Source organism: Diadema antillarum, unplaced genomic scaffold (assembly GCF_040938485.1).
Source record: "Diadema antillarum isolate AM-2024a unplaced genomic scaffold, OU_Dant_1.0 seq00000709_RagTag, whole genome shotgun sequence".
Taxonomy (NCBI): Eukaryota; Metazoa; Echinodermata; class Echinoidea; order Diadematoida; family Diadematidae; genus Diadema; species Diadema antillarum.
The window spans coordinates 25,889-45,893 of record NW_027271613.1 but is presented as its reverse complement, the minus strand read 5'-3'; the positions used below and the strand labels follow the sequence as shown (position 1 = coordinate 45,893).

The 20,005-nt window shown below is 37.3% G+C and overlaps 1 protein-coding gene across 1 annotated transcript; it reads right to left on the bottom strand.

Moving 5' to 3' along the window:
• Positions 1 to 2,053: 2,053 nt before the first annotated feature.
• LOC139737845 (lysophospholipid acyltransferase 2-like) lies at positions 2,054 to 19,778 on the bottom strand. Its single transcript, XM_071648518.1, has 12 exons — positions 19,665 to 19,778; positions 18,264 to 18,409; positions 17,432 to 17,602; positions 15,713 to 15,768; positions 13,712 to 13,766; positions 12,211 to 12,388; positions 11,371 to 11,461; positions 10,777 to 10,878; positions 9,459 to 9,562; positions 7,256 to 7,453; positions 5,167 to 5,318; positions 2,054 to 3,339 (listed from the first exon to the last, which is right to left on the bottom strand). The coding sequence occupies exons 1-12, from the start codon at positions 19,719 to 19,721 to the stop codon at positions 3,138 to 3,140; spliced, it is 1,512 nt and encodes a 503-aa protein (XP_071504619.1). The 5' UTR covers positions 19,722 to 19,778; the 3' UTR covers positions 2,054 to 3,137.
• Between the last annotated feature and the right edge of the window lie 227 nt (positions 19,779 to 20,005).

Below are 20,005 nucleotides of genomic sequence, written 5' to 3'. Positions count from 1 at the left end.
ACATCAAAAACAACAGTCATTAAAAGGTACTGCTTACCATTGGGAGTAATGATTTCAAAAATGTTTGAACTTTCATATTTGATGCATATTTGTAAGTCAGTTGTATCACAAAACATCCTATCATATGAAAATCCTGCAATAAAGCCTATCATGTAAGGAGATACATGTATCACTATTTTCTCAATAAATCATAGCTGTAAACGGCTTATCATAGAAACAATTTAAACATACAATGTAACTATTGTTCACATTGTGTATATTTAACAATACTTAACATTAATTATATTCATAAACTTTTTTTACATTGGTTGTTTCTTTCCCTAACTCACATTTAAGCACTATTGTGAAGCACTAAAGCTGGGTTTTTGTTTCATCTGCAAATGGTAAATAAATGCCTTTTAAGACGAGAGAAAACTTCAGACTTTAAAAGTATTATGTAACATTGTCAATCAAAACTAGATACAAAGTTAGGCATTTTTCCATTTGTCCATCATTACTATCAGACACTGACTTAAGACACTTTTATGAAGTCTGTACACTGTAAAGTATACATTGTACATTCACACAAAGAAACAAAGTTTCTTAAACAAATATGAAACCCATCAACAGCTGCTTGAATCAAGTCTCTCCATGCAATACCTAGAATACTGCAATACACCTGTGGTGGGCCTAATGCTAAATATACTTGTGGTCACAAGCCCTGTGTGCCTACTGAGAGGTCAATATAAGTACAGTTTATATGAAAACAAGTGCACTTGGACCAGCCTGAAAGCCAGCTAAAACTTAAGTATTATTTACAAGTGCAAAATAGAACCTTAAAATGACGTTTTAAATGTCTAATTTTCACCCATTCACACAAACACATCTCGCGACTGCCAAACACATCTAGCGACTGTCAAACACATCTGTAACAAGTAAAAAGTGGCACAAACTAGGAAGGATTATTTTGAAATCAGCCTCAATTGACTTGTTTTCTCTGAATTCATTAACAAGATTGAAATCATGCTCTTGAGGTACATAATATCGTCATAATTTGTTACTGATAAAAAATTGACACTTTGGTTTCTATTTTCTACAATTCATAAGGCTGACGGTAGAACAAAAATAAGGTACTGCATTATCAAATGATCACTACAGGAATAAAAACAGCAACCCTAAAAATATGCTGCTTTGAATAAATATGTTCTCAATACATGTCTAAAAATTCAATATGTAGTTGTTAACAAATATCTGTACATGATCAAGGTTTGTTGCCAAATATTCACAGACATTTTGTTAGTTTACTTGTCATGGTTTCCATTCATTTCAGTGGAAAGTTTCACTTGTTGTCATGTAGTTTTTCTTTGGTAGGGCCCGGAAGCTAGATGAGCTCTCTGATCTGAGCACAGATTATGACATGAGCATAAATAAACTCATGAACTGAACGTGATAGCATGAGCATTTCAACATACATGTAGAAAATTATACATTGATGGTTAAAGCGTCAAGCGCAAAATATAAACATGAGTACATAGTAGCTGAAAAACAGTTGGCTAGCCTTGTCCAGACTTTGTCATGAAAATTTTCACAATACAATATCAGAGTGTGTACAAAGTTGCTTTAAGCACGGTCATTCACACATTAGGTCAAATAAGCTTCCTGGTTAATAGGATTGTGAGTTAACTGGTTGCCTATTGGCCTATAGTCTCCATTGTCAGCCTTGTCAAGAACAAGATAACAACAACAAATGCAGCAATTCTGCCACACATGGACAAAAATTGTAAATGTATCAAAAATCATCACAAAGCAAAAAGTCAGAAATAGCATCTAAAATTGCAAGCACAGAAAGAAAAATTTAAAAATGAGAACTAATTACAACCTTCACCCAAGCCTCCAAGTGACAACATGGTTCTACAATAAAGCACATCATCACTATTTTCTTTTGTTTTCTTTCCCACACCCCTTCCTCCACACGAATCATTTTCATGATTACACTTTTAATTACAATTATTCTTTCTCTCCAAAAGCTCTTTCCCACAAGAGTCCTCATTTGGATACCCCCCCCCCCCTTACTTTTTGTAGGTTTTGATTCCATGTTCCACAGTTCATGTTCTCAAATGTTTTACGACTTCATTTTTTTCTCTCACTTTGTTTTGTGATGCATTGTTCAAAATTTCACATCTTTATCACTTCTTTCTTTTCTCTCCAAAATTTTCCACCCTTCTCCTTCCCCCTTCCTTCCTCACTTGTAGTTCATCTTTCTCCTCCCAACAACTTCTCAACCCTTTATCCAATTCTCGCTTTATTCTTCCAACAATTCTCTCTATCCCCTATTTTCCCATCTCCATTAGTGCAACTTCAACTTTCTGGAGTGGTATTCTGAATACCGTTTTAACCCTGCTGTAACTTTTGTTGTATCTTCTGTTGAAAATCTGTCAGTTACAACACCTCTAATAGGGTTGTTAGTCAGTATTCTGAGAACTGTTTTAATGGTGTTGTAAGTTATGGAAACCAAGACCACAGCAATAATCATATCTAACAGGAAATATTGTTAGAAGTAGCATCTAAAATATTTCAAACAATAAGATTGCTCCCTTGGGCAAAAGTGTGCAAAACGTGCCTTGCCTTACTATGCACATATTAACAAATGCTCATTCTCTGGCGTGCGCACAAACTATGACAATGGCATGTACATGTATCCAGGCAAAGAGAGCACGAGATAAAACAAAGCTATAAAAGTTAAAACAAAACTTACAACAGAGTTAAAACAGGCTGAGAATACCACCCTAGCTTAAAGCTGCCCTTTGACAGTCACTATTTGACTTCCTTACAATATCCCTACTTCATTTCTCCGCTCCATTCTGCATTAAGGTCTTTTTTTTTTCACAGTACAAGTCTTTTCAAAGAGTACATACACATGGTGTTTTACTGCAAATCTCTCTTCCTTAGACCATAGTTTGACTTTACACTGTACAATGCGCATTCGCCATATCGCCTTCTTACTCCTGGATTGAATGCAAAATTGCATCAAAGTAACATACATATGCATGCACACTTACAAGTAAACCAACCATGACCAAATGCACATTGAAAATGCACACACACCTTGAATATTCACACAGCAAATTAAAACCTACAGACCAACACACAGTGTTCCTTTAAATGTCCTTCTTTGACTCATCTTTCCTCTCCTCACCCTGTCCACCGTTAGTCTGTGATGACCAGTTTTCTACTGCATGTCCATTAAATGTTTGGGGTCTCACATCAATGTCTGTGTCACGTTTCTGCTGATCCTTTTTTCTTGCCGGTAGGACAAGAATCACAATGACAGCAACAATGTGAAGCCACCAGTAAATGGAGCTAAATGTATGGAGGTGAAAAGAAACAAGCAATGAATAATTCACTGTTACTAGTAGGAGTGGAATGTAGAATCATCCCATTCAAGGTCATATTTGACCATAACAAGAGATACTGTAAAACACAATATATTTCATAGCAAAAAATTTTCACGAATTGGAGCTGACGGCCTTTTTCGCAGCATGAAATATTCACAAGTTGCCTCTAACATTCAGTGCATATAGTGTAGCATGAACTTTCGCATGCATTTTAATTTCGCGAATCTTGGCTCTCGCGAAATTTGTGAAATTAAAATGCACACAAATATTCCTCGTTTTACAGTATCATTATCCTACAATAGGGATACAATGATAAATAGGGATACAATGATTTAAAAAGTTGTAGACCTTTGATGATTGTTGTGATTTTGTCAAAATGATTATTTTGTATAATATTACACATGTAAGTATTTGCCAAACTCCTACAGAGGTCAAAATAACAATATCAAATACAAAACACAAAATCAAATTAAATTATTTATCATTTAAGGTATACACACACACACACACATACACACAAAATGGAGTCTGTTGCTTTTACAACACGTATTCTGCTGTTTTTCAAGTTGTTAACCATTATAGTGTTTTGACATTTTTTCAATTTTGTTTTGAACTTCTTTCCATTGTAGTATATAATTTATTGTGTAGCATTTTTGCCCTGAATGGCTGCTGTACAACAATTGTACTTTCCACGCTAACAAATGTAGCAGACATCAGTACAAATCTCACAAGTTGATATTGTGCTTTGTCAAACCTTGATCTTTTTTGTCATGATATTTCACACTTTGACTTTGTATACACATGATGCCTAATTAGTTGATTTCACTACAAAGAGATCGACATGATACAATGTAGCACACTTTCAGAAACTGTGCACAATTATACTGATTTAGTGTCCCAACTTTGAATAGAATCACCACATACTCAACAATGACATAAATTTGGCTTCAGCAGATATTTATCTTTGCACAAGCATTACAATCTTCTCAATGCAGAACATGTGTAAGAAAACTTGCAATCAAGACTTTTTTTTATATGGTGTATGTAAATCATAATACCTCTAGATTATAGTTCAGAAAAGACAGTACGCTATGGAAATAATTTTGCTTCATAAGACTTGTCATTATTTGTTACCATAATACTTCCTATATACATATTTATATAGTAAATAGGTAGAGTGAAATTTGCGTTGTGATTGGTTGGATAGCATCACGTGATTGTTGGAATATTCCGGTATAGTGGCACGACTATTACAGCGCGTGCCCACGCTTTACAAACTGTATGTACGCAGAGATTCTCGCAGGGAGGGCCGTAGTAGGACAAGGCCAAGCATTTCAATGTATGCGCGCGTAGAGCACTGGACGCAGAATGTAGGAGTTTATACGTGAGTCTGCTCTGTGATGTACAATACGCATACGCGGCTGTAATAGCGACGTGTGCTGTGTACGTATAAACTAGGTTGCTGTTAACTCTGCATGCAAGAAATCAGTGCCGTTTGGTACAGTGACTTTAATGTCAGATCTAGAGCCTAGACCTACGGATAATACATGTAGATCGAGGGACCTATTTACTATAACAATTAGTGCATGTTCTATTGATGCACCAGTACTGGACTACAGAGCTGCAAATACCAAATTATCCCTCGTGCAGTTCTATTCATCTCGGCCTGCGGCCTCCGTGAAACAAAACAGCACTCGAGATAATTTAGAATTTGTCGTTCTCTAACCCAGTATAGTGCATCATAGAGCATGCACTATTTGTATAATTATCAGTGTTGTATATTTCAACTTACTTGAAAAACTTGAGAGAGAGTTCAAAGGTGAGATAGGTGAAGGGGGTAATGACGTAGGCCAAGGTGACATAGGTTGTAGCCCAGGTTAGGACATCATACACCATACGACTCTGAGCTGACGACTGGAACAAGGGTCTGATGTTGGATCGTACCTACCATCATACATGTATGTGAGAATAAGACCAGGATTCAGGGATCACCTCATATCAATTCTGTTTCACCTTTCATCTACTTTGTTGCCATTTATTGGCATTATAATCTTGCAAATTGTGCATGTACACAGTTTTCTTGTCATAGATTATGGTTTTCCTGTTCTGCCTAGCATTATTTTCTCCTTAAAAGGGAGGTGTTACTGGCTTAAAAAACGTACACACACACACATTACCTCTTGCATAATTCAATAGCAATCCTAGTACATATGTATAGATCTAAATCACTACATCTTTGGATGAGGAGATCACAACACTACATCAAATTAACATATAAAAGGAATAACGAAACAAACATAGCACGCACAAGACAAAAGGAGAAATGCAGAAACGATCAAACACACTGTAAGGACACCATTGCATGGGATTGCCTATAATTTAGACATTTTTATCACAAGAATTATGAGTTGATCATTTTTCTCCTTGCTGCCACCCCTCTACACTTTTAGCTCTCTTCCTGGCACCCTTTCACATTTTGCAACATTGCAGCTGCATATCTTCAAACAAATTTCATAATACTGTATTGTGAAATTGCAGCAACAAAGTGGGATATAGAAAGAAAGGTGCAATATACACAAACAAAAAAATAAGATAGGCAGGATAAAGCCATTTCATTTAGATGGCATTTACAAAAGAAGTTCTCTAGACAATGTAAAATTATTTGGTAATAAACTGCTGAGCAAATATCGAGTCATTTCTACATAATGATGATATACATACTATTGGCCAAAGAAATGTATATATCACATTGATTGGCTTGTCAGGTGTACACATGTAACACAGAAAATGTCTTCAAACTAAAGTAATTGCCTTATTGGAGACTAACGGGGGATGAAAGGGGAAAGGTTGGTATGGGAAAGAGAAATACAAGGGCTGAGGAGAGAGGAGGAAAATAAACGCCATTACAAAGGCGAAGGATAGCAGTGACAGTAATCAGTTTATGCAGAAATGGAGAAGGGGGCATTTGAAGACGAGATATCAAGGAAAGGTTTTTATATGCATTGTACTTCAAGTGAGCAAGCAAATTTACATGTGTGTAAATTCTAAAGATTAAAAAGTAAAATCCCTCCCTGCATTTTCTGTGCATCATCATTGTCTTGAATTTTGTCTTGATTGTTCAATGGTCTTGACACTGTGTACAGTTTAGCAACCTCACTGTAATGTTGATGCTGGAAATCAGTAAATACCAATAGAACCACGACAAGGTCACCCAGGGTACCATTTAATGAAAATTGTCAGCCCAAACAAGTTGTCAGTCTCTGACAATCACCATAGTAACAGCCAGTTACCAGATCTGCTCAGCCAATTAAAACCAAGGTTTCAACTGAAATCATCAGAGACTGACAACTTCTGCAATTCTAAATATTTTTTCATCATTCTGTTCATGCAATATATCATTCTGTCAATTGCCCCAATCTAATGCACAAAGAGTAAGTTACAAAGTTTGATTGAAATAAAAGATGGTAGAATCAACAAGTTCATACACTTTTACTACTGGGGACTGAAGCACTGAGTCTCTGCTGCAATGTTCCTACAGCACCTCTTATAATTTAAAGTACCGGTACCATTGTCTTTTAATGGTCACTGTATCATTGTGAATACATCACAAGAGTCAAGTAGGATGATAAAGACGCTTGTCCGTCTTTATCTCAAACAGTGTTTATAAACGAAAGAGAAGAAAGGTTGGAGATCACACCTAACATAACATGAGTTGCAAAATATACAAAGAAAATTGTCCTTCATTTTGCCATGATAACTCCACAGGTGCAAATCTGTATGACTTTCATGACATATAAGTATACAATATTTTGTGGTGATTTGTAATTGTTCCAAGGTTGAATGTGATTCAGAGATATGAATCATGCTGTGTGTGAACTCACCTTCTTTGCAGCCATCAGCATGAGATGTCCCGAGAGAAAGGTGACAAAGAATCCTGGAAAGAATCCATGCCACATTGATGAGAGAAGGAAGGTAAGTAAAGCCTTCTGAGTCGGCACTCGGTCATAGCAGGTGTGTCGAAGCCAGGTCAACGCACTAATGTTCCAGCTGTCTATCAGCATCTTGAGATTGGTTGGGAACTGACAAATCAAGACACAGGAGACAATATGAGCTTTGTATCTTGAGATTGGTTGGAAACTGACAAATCAAGACACAGGAGACAATATGAGCTTTGTATCTTGAGATTGGTTGGGAACTAACAAATCAAGACACAGGAGACAATATGAGCTTTGTATCTTGAGATTGGTTGAGAACTGACAAGTCAAGACACAGGAGACAATATAAGCTTTGTATCTTGAGATTGGTTGGGAACTAACAAATCAAGACACAGGAGACAATATGAGCTTTGTATCTTGAGATTGGTTGAGAACTGACAAATCAAGACACAGGAGACAATATGAGCTTTGTATCTTGAGATTGGTTGGAAACTGACAAATCAAGACACAGGAGACAATATGAGCTTTGTATCTTGAGATTGGTTGGAAACTGACAAATCAAGACACAGGAGACAATATGAGCTTTGTATCTTGAGATTGGTTGAGAACTGACAAGTCAAGACACAGGAGACAATATGAGCTTTGTATCTTGAGATTGGTTGGAAACTGACAAATCAAGACACAGGAGACAATATGAGCTTTGTATCTTGAGATTGGTTGAGAACTGACAAATCAAGACACAGGAGACAATATGAGCTTTGTATCTTGAGATTGGTTGGGAACTGACAAATCAAGACACAGGAGACAATATGAGCTTTGTATCTTGAGATTGGTTGGGAACTGACAAATCAAGACACAGGAGACAATATGAGCTTTGTATCTTGAGATTGGTTGAGAACTGACAAGTCAAGACACAGTCTGAGACAAAACGAGCTTGGCTTATGGGAATTTGACAAGCAACTGTTTATCAATTTCATATTGGTTAAGTGTCATAGGCTGCATTTATCAACTCCTTTTCTCGGCAGAAACAGGTTATCCAAACAGCTTTCAAGGAATTTTTACGAGTTGACAAACGCAAAGCTGTTTTGAAAGCCCTTTAGGAAAGCCTTTTATGAAAGGGTGCGTTTATCAACTCTCCTTTCTCGGCAGAAACAGGTTATCCAAACAGCTTTCCAGGAATTTTCACGAGTTGATAAATGCAAAGCAATTTTGAAAGCCCTTTAGGAAAGCTTTTTCGAAAGCCCAAAATTTGTGACGATCCAAACAGGTTTCCTAAACAGGTTATCAGAAACCTGTCTGTAAATCAAAGCCTTTCGAAGTTGATAAATGCAAAGCTATTTTGAAAGCCCTTTAGGTCGCCCTACTGCGGTTACGCAACCATGCGTTTCCGGTTTCTGAAAAAACGCGCGCCACGTAAAGTGCGCACGAGTACATGTACACAGGTGTATACAGCTGTGTGGGACGCATATGCTTGGAACAAGGAGGTGTTTCTTTCACCAACAAGGTTTGAGAAATAGAGTAACAACAGTCTCATTCCCTTTGATCCCATGTCTCATGCCGCCACTCAGAAATATTTGAAGTACAAGTGTATGTGCTAAACTGGAGCTGCCTCACAGATAGGCCAGACAATTGATTCATGTGGCATTGTATCATGACTCGTCACTCTCAGAGGAAGATAATTATGTCTTTATGATGGTAATTGCTTTTCGCCGTCCCTTCTTAGAAAACAAGCGGCACATTAATAGTACAGGCAGTCAGGGCTTTAGGGCTCTCGAAAGGGCTATGGAAAGGGCTTTCGAAAGGGCTATCGAAAGGACTATCGAAAGCCGTTTAAACAGGGGAAAGTTGATAAACGCAGCTGACGAAAACAAGCGGCACATTAATAGTACAGGGGAGTGGACAGGGCTTTCGAAAGGGCTATCGAAATGGCTTTCGAAAGTCGTTTAAACAGGGGAAGTTGATAAACACAGCCATAGATTCATTAAACTTTTTGTGCTATCTGATTTTCATTACCTTTCTCATATGCCATCATATCTTGTCAATACATAGGCAGCATTAAGATTTTATGGTATTGCAAACTATTGGAGCAGACCTTTTTTGTGCAAAACTATTTTGAAACATTAAAGATTTGCAATATCAACAATCTCACCTGAAAATTCCAAATAATGACATTACTAACACCATCCCACTTTGGCTTTCCGTCTTCATCATATCCATTGAATCCCAGTCCTCCTGCATTATTTATAGCATCGGCTGCAAGGAAAGAGATAAGATAATCATTTATTTGTATAATCTAGTGAATGAATACAGCATGAGATTGTATGGTATGGTACATACCGGAAATAAGCATAAAAAAAGAGAGAAAGAAAAAAACATTATGGCATCAAGATATGAATGTTCTTACTTCCTTACTCATTGTTGCCCAACTCTGAACAATGAGTAATATTCAGGGTATACACATTGTATCTCACTGAAGGAGACTCTCTGACTTTGATCAGTCCCTGTCACTTATGAGACTCAAAATACACAAAAAAAAAATGGATTGTGCTCTAATTGAGAAGGCGAATCCACTGCAATTTCATATACATGTACTAAGTTTCAAGATACCTTGAGCCACTTTGGAGATATGGAAGAAGTGAAATTCAGCACTTTCACTTGATCTTTGATCTTTGACATTTCGACCTTGGATCTTTTTGGCAAACCCATCAACAACAATTTCCCAAAGAATCTCCATTGAGCAATACACATGTATACACCGAGTTTCAAAAAAATTGTGCAGGCATTGCGTATCAATATGAGGGGAAAAAGTGAAATTTTGAAGAGGTGACCTTGACCTTTCACCTCCTGACCTTTGAACCATGACCCAAAAGTTCCCTAGATAATCACTGCCAGTCAGTACATGCATATGTACTATGTTCCATGAAGATACCTTGAACCAATTCCGAGATATAGAGAAAAAAGTGAAATTTGAACAGTTTCATTTGACCTTTGACCTTTGACCTAATGACCTGAAACTCTCACCAAAGAATCTTTATTGGGTAGTTCATGCATACATCAAATTCCAAGAAAATACCTTCAGGCACTGCATAGATAGGGGGAAATAGTGAAATTCTAAGCATTTGACCTTTTGACCTTTGACCTTGAGCATCTGCACCTAAAAGTTGACAGGCACAATGTCACCCCCTCATATATACATGCCAAGTTTCATTAGGATACCTTAAACAGTTTTTTAGTTACGCTGTCCACAAAATTGATTACAGACAGACAGAAGGATGGAAGGACGGATGGACAGAAGGATGGACAAAGCGAAAACATAATGCCTCCAGCACCACTTCGTGGCGGAGGCATAAAAAACAATCAAAAGTGAATTGCAACATGAGTGGGGAAAGAAGAAAGCCCTCAAATATCTAAAATTTACACACACAAACAAACAAAACACAGGAATGATAAGGGTAGCAGATTCTTACCTAAGACCCATCCAAAGAAATACTTGGACTTGGCGACTTCTACTGACACAATGACAAAAATCATCTTTTGCCAGAATGTGGTAGTCTCCATATGATGGTCATCTGTGTGTTGGAAGGAAACACCAAACTGGTTGATTATACTTAGACTGACAGACACACACACAAACACACACACACAAACATGCATCAACCATCTCACTTGTAGGATTACTCCAAACTTAGGCAACATTTTCCATCATGCTTTAAAGAGCACCAATAAACTTGTTGATGTCAACATGTCTGTTTTTTTCTTTCCCTTTACAAGACATTTATCTCCAATGCTACTCTATTTTCAGGAGGTGATTGGGCTCAATGTGTGATGTGAGGAATAGTCCACAGTGCATATGGCAGAGTACTAAGTTGGGTCACCTATTACTAAACAATACTTGCTATTCTTCAGAGTGATTACAATTTAAGTATGTATTTTTTTCCCCATCATCAGTAAATGCATTCATATGTAAAAGAAAAAAAAAATACAAACACTGGTCGATTCTGAACGACACTTTTGATTTTGTTTTACTGCATCAAAATGGAAAGAAAAAAAAATATACTTACCAACATTTCGCATGATTGGATATTTGGGGACCAGAGTAAGAAGAATGACAGCACAGAAGACACTGAAACTAAGTTTGCCTGCAAGTGCTACCTATAACGGCAAAACCAAACAAACAAAAAATATCCGGTGTACATGAAGTTTTCTGATAGAGTCTTTGCCAATCTCATACAGATTCTTTATCCTCCAACTACATGCTATTGTGTATTGCTACATGCATCATCAATACTCCTTTATGAAAGATTATGTAAAAAAAGAATTGGACAAAAAGAACCATAATACATGTAGATGCTAAGGTTTGAATAAATTTGGTGTGATTTTCACGAGCCATTGTAACACTCACAGTATAATGCATCACAAAAGCCAAATTGAGTCACATGGAGTGATGTTTCAATAGGCGAAGAAATATTGACTTTGGGAAAAACTTAAATGTGGTTTGGAATTATACTTGAATTTATTTATCTTTATAATACCACAAGGATTTTTCATACAGTGTATTAATAAATTCATAATGATGGATCTCAAGAGAATTTCAGTGATATCTACAATATAAAGCTACATGTTGGGTGAAGCAACTTTTTGTTCTCACAAAACCAATGACCAAAAAATGTGGGCAAGAAGAGCAGTCAATAGCACTGTGTGGAGCATTCAGCTGTGCTTGGTGTGCCACTTGTCCCCAATGGAGCTATAGGTGGTATGAATGAGATACTGACTAACACTATGAGATGAGGGAAGATTCTTGTCATTTTATCAGGAATCATACTTCCATAATATCCTACTGGAATACAGAGGAAAAGTCTTCTACAAGGATAAGGCAAAGCCTGTATCACTAATATTCTTACTTTATTTGAAGGTTCCTTGTACACCAAAACCTCTTCTCCTGTAGAAGTCTTCTCTTTTACCAAGTACTTGGACCCATCAATGACTTTGACATAGTCCCCATAGTAGGTAATTGGACCAATGAGGAGACTTTGAGGATAAAAGATAAAACTGAGGTATTCCAGGAGGCTGGGGATTTTCCTGTACGAACAAAATAGAATGTACAGTATCAGTGATAACAACAGTACTCATTATGACAAACACAGACCACAGTATCAGTGATAACAACAGTACTCATTATGACAAACACAGACTACAGTATCAGTGATAACAATAGTACTCATTATGACAAAAACAGACCACAGTATCAGTGATAACAATAGTACTCATTATGACAAACACAGACCACACCAAATATTATTTGTCTTTCATTTTCTGTCAATGGTTGCCTGCAAAATGAATAGAAGTACATTTGAAGTTGGATGCGCACATGCTTGTACATATCATTTTCTACATTCACAGTTATTTCCAGTATCATTTTCAATAAAAAAAAATGTTACAAAACTTTGACAACATAAATATTTAGGCACGTAGAAAAAAATAATAATTATAGGGGAAAAAACATAATCATGAATGCCATATATTTAGCTTTTTACATTTTTGCTTATTTTGAGAATTTAGCACATATTCTGAGAATTTAGCATTTCACAATTCATTGCCTCCCTTGACAGAAGTGCATGTACCTCACGTCAAAAACAGAAAACCATTATTTTTTTCTTTCTCTTGAAAAAGAGTGACATCTTATTTCTGATATTATGAATATAACTGGTCACACATTTTTCTTACCAGTTTTGATTCATGAAAATAATATGCTTGAAGAATATACTGTCTATTCAATACTACATCATGGGCGAGATAAACCTTTTTAAACATGTCAAAAAGTTGTACTCTTGTGACTTCATGCAAGTAAGAAAGTGACTAAAAATGGGGTACCAAAGGGGGCAGCTACTATCTTTTTTGTGTTCTTATTTTTTTTTAATCTAATTTCACACAATATTTGAACAAAACAGTTTGTGTCAGAAGTCCCACATTCTTCAAGCATTTGTGTTATGTGTGTTTATTTGTTTTGTTTTTTATAAACATGAAGTGGAGACATCAAAATTCAAAATCAACAACTCAAAAAAATATCTGATCAACCACTATTCGCAAAAAGGATAGAAAAAAAAAAGGAATAAAATGTCTGTACATGCAAAAAGTATCAGCTTGTACAGTAGGCCTATGCATCTATATCAACCTTTCAAGCCTAACACCTCCCCTGTTTCTTGGTGTGTGTTTTGTTTGTTTGTTTTTTGTTTTGTTTTCTAGCACAGCATCTGGGCAGAATGAAGCAGAAAGTTGAAACCCTTGCAAAATTGAACAGGTATGTTACATCATGCCTATTTATATTTGGGGGTTTTTTTTTTCTTTCTTCTTTCTCAGTGCTTTAACAAACACTAAGCCCTGGGAAGTAGACACACAACTTACCTCACTGCCATCCTTCTTTGCAAATTGTTAAGCTGTGAGTCATCTCGTGTTAAACCTGTGTGAAAGCAACAAAGATACAGACAACATTTCATATAGTGCGCTAATATCTCATGAATTAATAAATTGCTCTCCCCGCAACAGTCAGTAGAGGGCAGCAGACAGGCTGTGACGTAATTGTGGACATGTCTCCAAAGGTTAAATTCATAAAATTTCACATTCGAGTCAACTTTTCTCAACAATGACAGCAACTCCTTGTCTGAATTCCAAATATGGCACAAAGGAATGCATTTTGCAAATTAGGGTGCATATTTTGAAGTTGAACCATGTTCATATGTGAATTAACAGAAAACTTGACAGTAATAGTGAAATTTTGTTTAGAAAATTAATGGAGAGTTGTCAAAAGGTTCCAAGCTGATTTAATTTGTCGCCCTCTATAGTTCATTCATTCAAACAGCTGTAGCTTCCTTATTCCTTGTCCGATTTAGCTCAAATTTGTCATTAATAAATCAAATATGTCAAGCATTTGAATAAGAGAAACTTCATCTGAAAGTATTGGTTCCCTTTAGCCCTAACCAGGCCGGGCTTTTTGGGGTGTTCTGTGGCCGGGGGAGGGTTGATTCAAACCCCCCCGATCTCGGCCGTCGATTGCACAATCGCCATGAAAATTGGCACACACATTACCTGTGGCGTAATCTACTAAACTATATAAAAAGAAATGGAAATTTTCATTATACCAGTATTAATCAATTATGCTAATATATACATAAAATCATACATTTTGCTCTAAATAAGAAAGTAAAGCTCCTAGAATCCTAGTTTTGGGTGATAACATTCTTTGTAGCATCCTTAACAATGTACTTGAAAAAAATATCTATCAAAGTTAATTTATTATGTATTCTATTTTTTTATGAATTTCTTATGTATTTTTGTTTTTCAACCTTTTGTTTTTTACTTTTTTTTCACAAAATTTATTACAGAACCTATTTTAAGCATAATTCTGCTAAAATCAATTGATTTAAGCCATTGAAAGTGAAAACAATCATATCTTTTTGAATAAGGAGAGAAAACTCTATTTGCATCTAGGCATTGTACACAAAATCACGTTTTTGAGCCATTTCCGGTCTGACAGGCATGTATGTATAAAAGGTCATGCAGCGTCCTAACAGTATGTGTGATTTTCGCGAAAAGGGTGTCAAAAGATGTGCAAGACTTGAAAGTAAAAAGTCAGAGAACGGCACGATCAAAAAATTTCATGCGGCGGAATAGCAGGGAAAAATGTTGAAGGGGGGTTGATTCAACCCCCCCCCCCCACACATTTTTAGGGTTAAAGTTTTCCTAGATGTATCAGATTTCACTTCAATATTTAGCATCAAGTGCAATATTTCCCTGTACCAATGCCATAAAGCTGACTTTATATTTCTCTTATATCTATGGAAGGTTTTAGATCAACAGTCACTATGTCCTTTAAACAACTCAACATCAGAACACTTTATCATCATCCATCTTTACATCATCATCATTTAACCTGCTGAGGATGAGCTGATTTTCCTACAACATGCATTCCCCATAGACACATGCCCTAGTGTACTCAGCAGGGGCGGATCCAGGGAGGACCGCAACCGGCGCACGCCCCCCCCCCCCTTTATTTTTTGTTGAAACAAAAGAAATAAAAAGAAAAAAATGGGAGAAGGGTGCGTGCGCCCCCCGCCCCCCTTTAATTTTGTAAACGCGCCGCCTCTTTACGGAATTCCTGGATCCGCCCCTGCTCAGGACTCATCCTCAACGGGTTAAGTCAGTCCGAGTTACACTACACAGCTACTTACAAATCATATAATACATGATGACATATTAAACATAGAGGACTGACAGACAGACACTAAACACACAATCTCTCTCTCTCACACACACACACACACACACACACACACACACACACAAAATGAAAGTAACACTAGGTAATAATAAAAAAACACTCTCAAGAAAAGTACGTAGTCTTCTTACCATCATGAAGAGACCACGCTAGGCAACCAACTTTTTCTGTCACTACCATCAGCGGTCTGTTATCACAGGAAATAAAAATACATCCAAGAAAGATGCAAACATGTCAGATTATGCCATATCAATGAGGCAAAACATAAAACATGGTACAAAATTATGTATACTATGCCATGATAGACTGGAATACTTTGTGTTGATGTGAAGAACAATGACATATATTTCTTGGAAAATGGAGATGATGTCATCACACAGTCTTTCAAAATTCAAAGGTTTGCTAGCGAGATTCAAGAATTCATTTTGTCTGCCCGCATCCTGCTTCATGTCTTCAGCCCAACTTGCAAGAAACATTATGACATAGAACTAGGAAGATGCAGGCAGTGTCAGTCACTAATTTTGAATCATGTTTTGTTTTACCAAAGAGAGCAATAAGGACTTTGAAAAAATCATCATACTCAAAGGAGAGTGGGGTGTACCATACTGTGAAAGGGGTGTGACATGGTTGATGGCATAGGAAGAGATACAACTTGTCTGAGCTCACTTAACAGAGGGAAAGTAAATTCAGTTCAAAATAGATCTCTACAATACATTGGATTGACCCCTTGGATTGACCAAGCAGTATTCTGGGTATTAAATCTGGTAGCAGCATTGCCATCTTAGCTCTTCTACAACCATTGTAACTTCTCAACTCTCCAACTTTCTAAAAACTCTCTATCTTAGCATTCTTGCAAGCCCAGGAGGGATGCTGATTGCATGAAAACTTCCCACTCCACATACATGTTAATAATCTGACAGACCTATAAGTCTCAGCATCTTTGGATAAGAAGTTTGTTTATGCACTATTAGTATGTGCTGTCAACTGTTGCATGTGAGAACTGCAGATAGGTCTAGCTCTGGCATACACTGCAAATTGTAATGACATTATAAATTGTACAATATGCAAGGTCAATACAGAATGCTGCAGACTAAATATAGAAAATCTTTGGCTCCTTTGTTTCACTCAATGACTTCACTTTATCACTTCCTGCTATGCTACCTGTGATGTCACTTCTTGGTCCCTTTCTACACTAAGGTCAGATTCACTCACCTCTGAAGCACTACTGTAACAAAACCTAACATTTATGGCACAAAGTATTTTCACTTCTCGAGCTTGTTACAAAGATCACACTAGTGTTGGGCAATAACTGGTACACCACTCACGAACTTAATCCAACATGTTGCACAATCAGTATCAGCGAGAGATATCATTTAGTGGTATCAGGCAATGTTTTACTAGGTCTCCCCAAAGTGTTTGCTGATGATTCCTCCTGAATTACATCATTAGTTATAATTACACCGGAGCTGTGGAACTGGTGAAGATGTTAAGTTCTTGAAAAAAACAAACAAACAAACAAGAGAAATCTTGAACAAACACACACAAGAAAACTAATGATGTTTGAGGGGAACACCTCAAGATTATATCTCCCCCCCCCCCCCACACACACACAAGCACACACTAAAATGTTCTGCAGCTTCTGTTACAAGGTGCTGAATATCAACTATCATAATCTTTTAGCAAGTGGCATGGAAAAGGGCATAGTACTATGAAAAAGTGTGGTTGCAATACAAATGCCTCTACTCAGATCATGGCCGAAACTGCAGAGTGTATCCACACTGAATCCTATGAGATGGATAGAGGTGTGTTTATGTAATATCATGAAGTCTGAGGAGCATGTTTGTACTCACCCCACACAGTCAAAGTTATTGACTCCTTTCCCAATTGCCATGAGGTAAATGTGAACACCAGATAAGAAGGTGATGGAGAATACTGACACATATCGCTGCATCACTTTGGGATGAACCAGTTTCATCAAGATGTAACAAAGACTCACATCTACAGCAAAGTACAAACTTTCCCTGGGGATATGTCAAATTTAAAGAAAAAACAATATTAAAGTTCCCAAAATGCAGAGGTCCCACATATACATAAAAGGAAAATGCTGATTCAAGGATACGATATTACTAAATTTAGAAGAAATCTGAATGAGAAGATATTTAATGAGGAAAGAACTTGTACATATACAATAGAAAATGAGAAGGCTATGATATGTGTCCTTTGTTGACATGCTATGAATAAGCATCATTTTAAAGTAGTGTGTAGGCCAAGTAACACGACAGTGAAGTGAGAGCACTATTCCATTGTGTAATGAATTATTCTGCACATGTATATCATGCATTTAACTTCACTCTGTTGAAATGTCTCCTTTATTCCATCATATTAATGGAAGTAAAGACTGTGTAGACAAAGCTACAGTGTAAATGAAAATTTGACCAAAAAAAATGAAAATTAGTCTCGTACAGCAATTTAATTCTGGCTGGTCAGAGTTGATACATGGCTTTTTAGTTGACTTTTCTTGATGGAGAGCTAGGGTTGACAAGGAAGTGGGAAGTATATGTAGCCTGCTTGGAAAAGGGCAAGAAAGAATTTTCAACAAATTATTGTAGTGGAAGAGTATTTAACAAAATGATAAGTTTGTCACTTCAATAGAAAGAAAATAATACATTAGCACAATCTCACCATCCTATAGCCTGTACGCAGAGGCAGATTCCAGCCACAGCCTGTACAATGTGTCGAGTCCTTGTTGATGTGCCCCGACTTCCCAAATAGGTACGGAAGAAAACCGAATATGTAAAGGCTGACAGCTGGCATAACAAGAAATTGGCCTGGAATATGCAAGCAGATAAAGTTTTGTTAATTTCAAGAACAAGACTTGGCTGGGTGAAGTTCAGGGAATGCAAAGAGTTACCATAAATTGTGGGAAAAGGTTCTCCTTGGTATGAAGGGAAGGTTTAATCAAAGTTGTGTGAGGTCTGCAATGTTGTATAGGAGTGAGAGATGGTGTTTGAGGGAAAGTAAAATGGCAATTTTGAGAAGGACTGAGAGAGAGATGGTGAGAGTGATGCTTAGTGTGAAACTAATGCATGGATTTAAAAAAGAAATCTGAGGATACCAGGTATTTCATTTTCAATGAAGATGCTTGGGTTGAAGGAATCAGGTGAACAGGTGGCAAGTGTGAATATTGAATGGCCTGTTGTGGTGGTATGACTATGAGCATGTTTTGAGGAAAGATGATCATGTTCTGAGGAAAGTGCTCAAGTTTAAAAATGAATGAGCTACAAAAGCAAGGACGACTGAAGGTGTGGAAAGGACCAGCAGTGGATAATAAGCTTACCTGTTGTAGATCTCTAGAAACTCTAGATTTTATTAATAGAAATGATAGGATGCCACAAACTGGGTTGTATGGCAACAAAGTGTAACTCTGTGCTGTGAGAGCTGTTGATGTTGCTGGTACTCAGTGGCAGAGCAGAGTGAAGTAGATCTGGCCACTCATCGAGACAACCCTCCTCCCCCCCCCCCCCCCCCAAAAAAAAACACACACACACACACACACACACACACACACACAAACAAAACAAAACACAACAACAACAAACAACAAACAGAAACAAAAACAAAACAAAACAGTAAAACTGTTGAATATTCATTAAGGCTTTCTGAATTATAGGTCTAGTCTAGACCATAGATCTACATTCTATTGAAACACAAATCTATGTTTTCCTTGTACATGAATTAATTGCTTGGACTTTCTATGATGAATTGTAAATATTCCATAGACAATAGCGACCCCATCCCCCCCCCCCCCCCCCCCCGGCTACACCGGTGGTACGAATGCCGACGCGACGTACCCCACTCAGAATCAACTGGAATCAGATTCAAATTAGAATTTTTATAGAAACGAAAGGTTTCGGCGCCGTCAATCAGCACACTGAAAAAGCAATAGGTGGGACCAGTGGTAGGCACCTTCCGGTAAGCGCCGTGGCTTCGTCCAGGTACCTCCACTTTGTAAGGCATGCTCATTCTCATCTAGATTAGCTCTATCTTCTCTAATAGTTCCATTTATAAAGTCATCATACTTACCTCCTTGTATCGCAAACCAATGTGGTCGCAAAGATTGTGCAAAATCTGGAATTCCATCACGAAAGAAAGTCACACCCCCTCACAGAGCACAGAAAAGACATCGACTTTTACGAGTATTATGGCAACACAACAAAACGGATGGCGAGCGCGCGAGCGAGTCGAGGCGAGTGTGTGGTGCGTGCATACTGCTAGCTAGCTAAGGACCAAAGAGATTATAATCTCGGTAGTTTGCACCAAAGAGCGTACAACCCTATTTGTAGAGGGTCTACTCGCGCGATTCTACACGTATAAACAGGTATATACGCCATAGAAGCTAACGGCGGCCATTTTAGGAAGCAAAC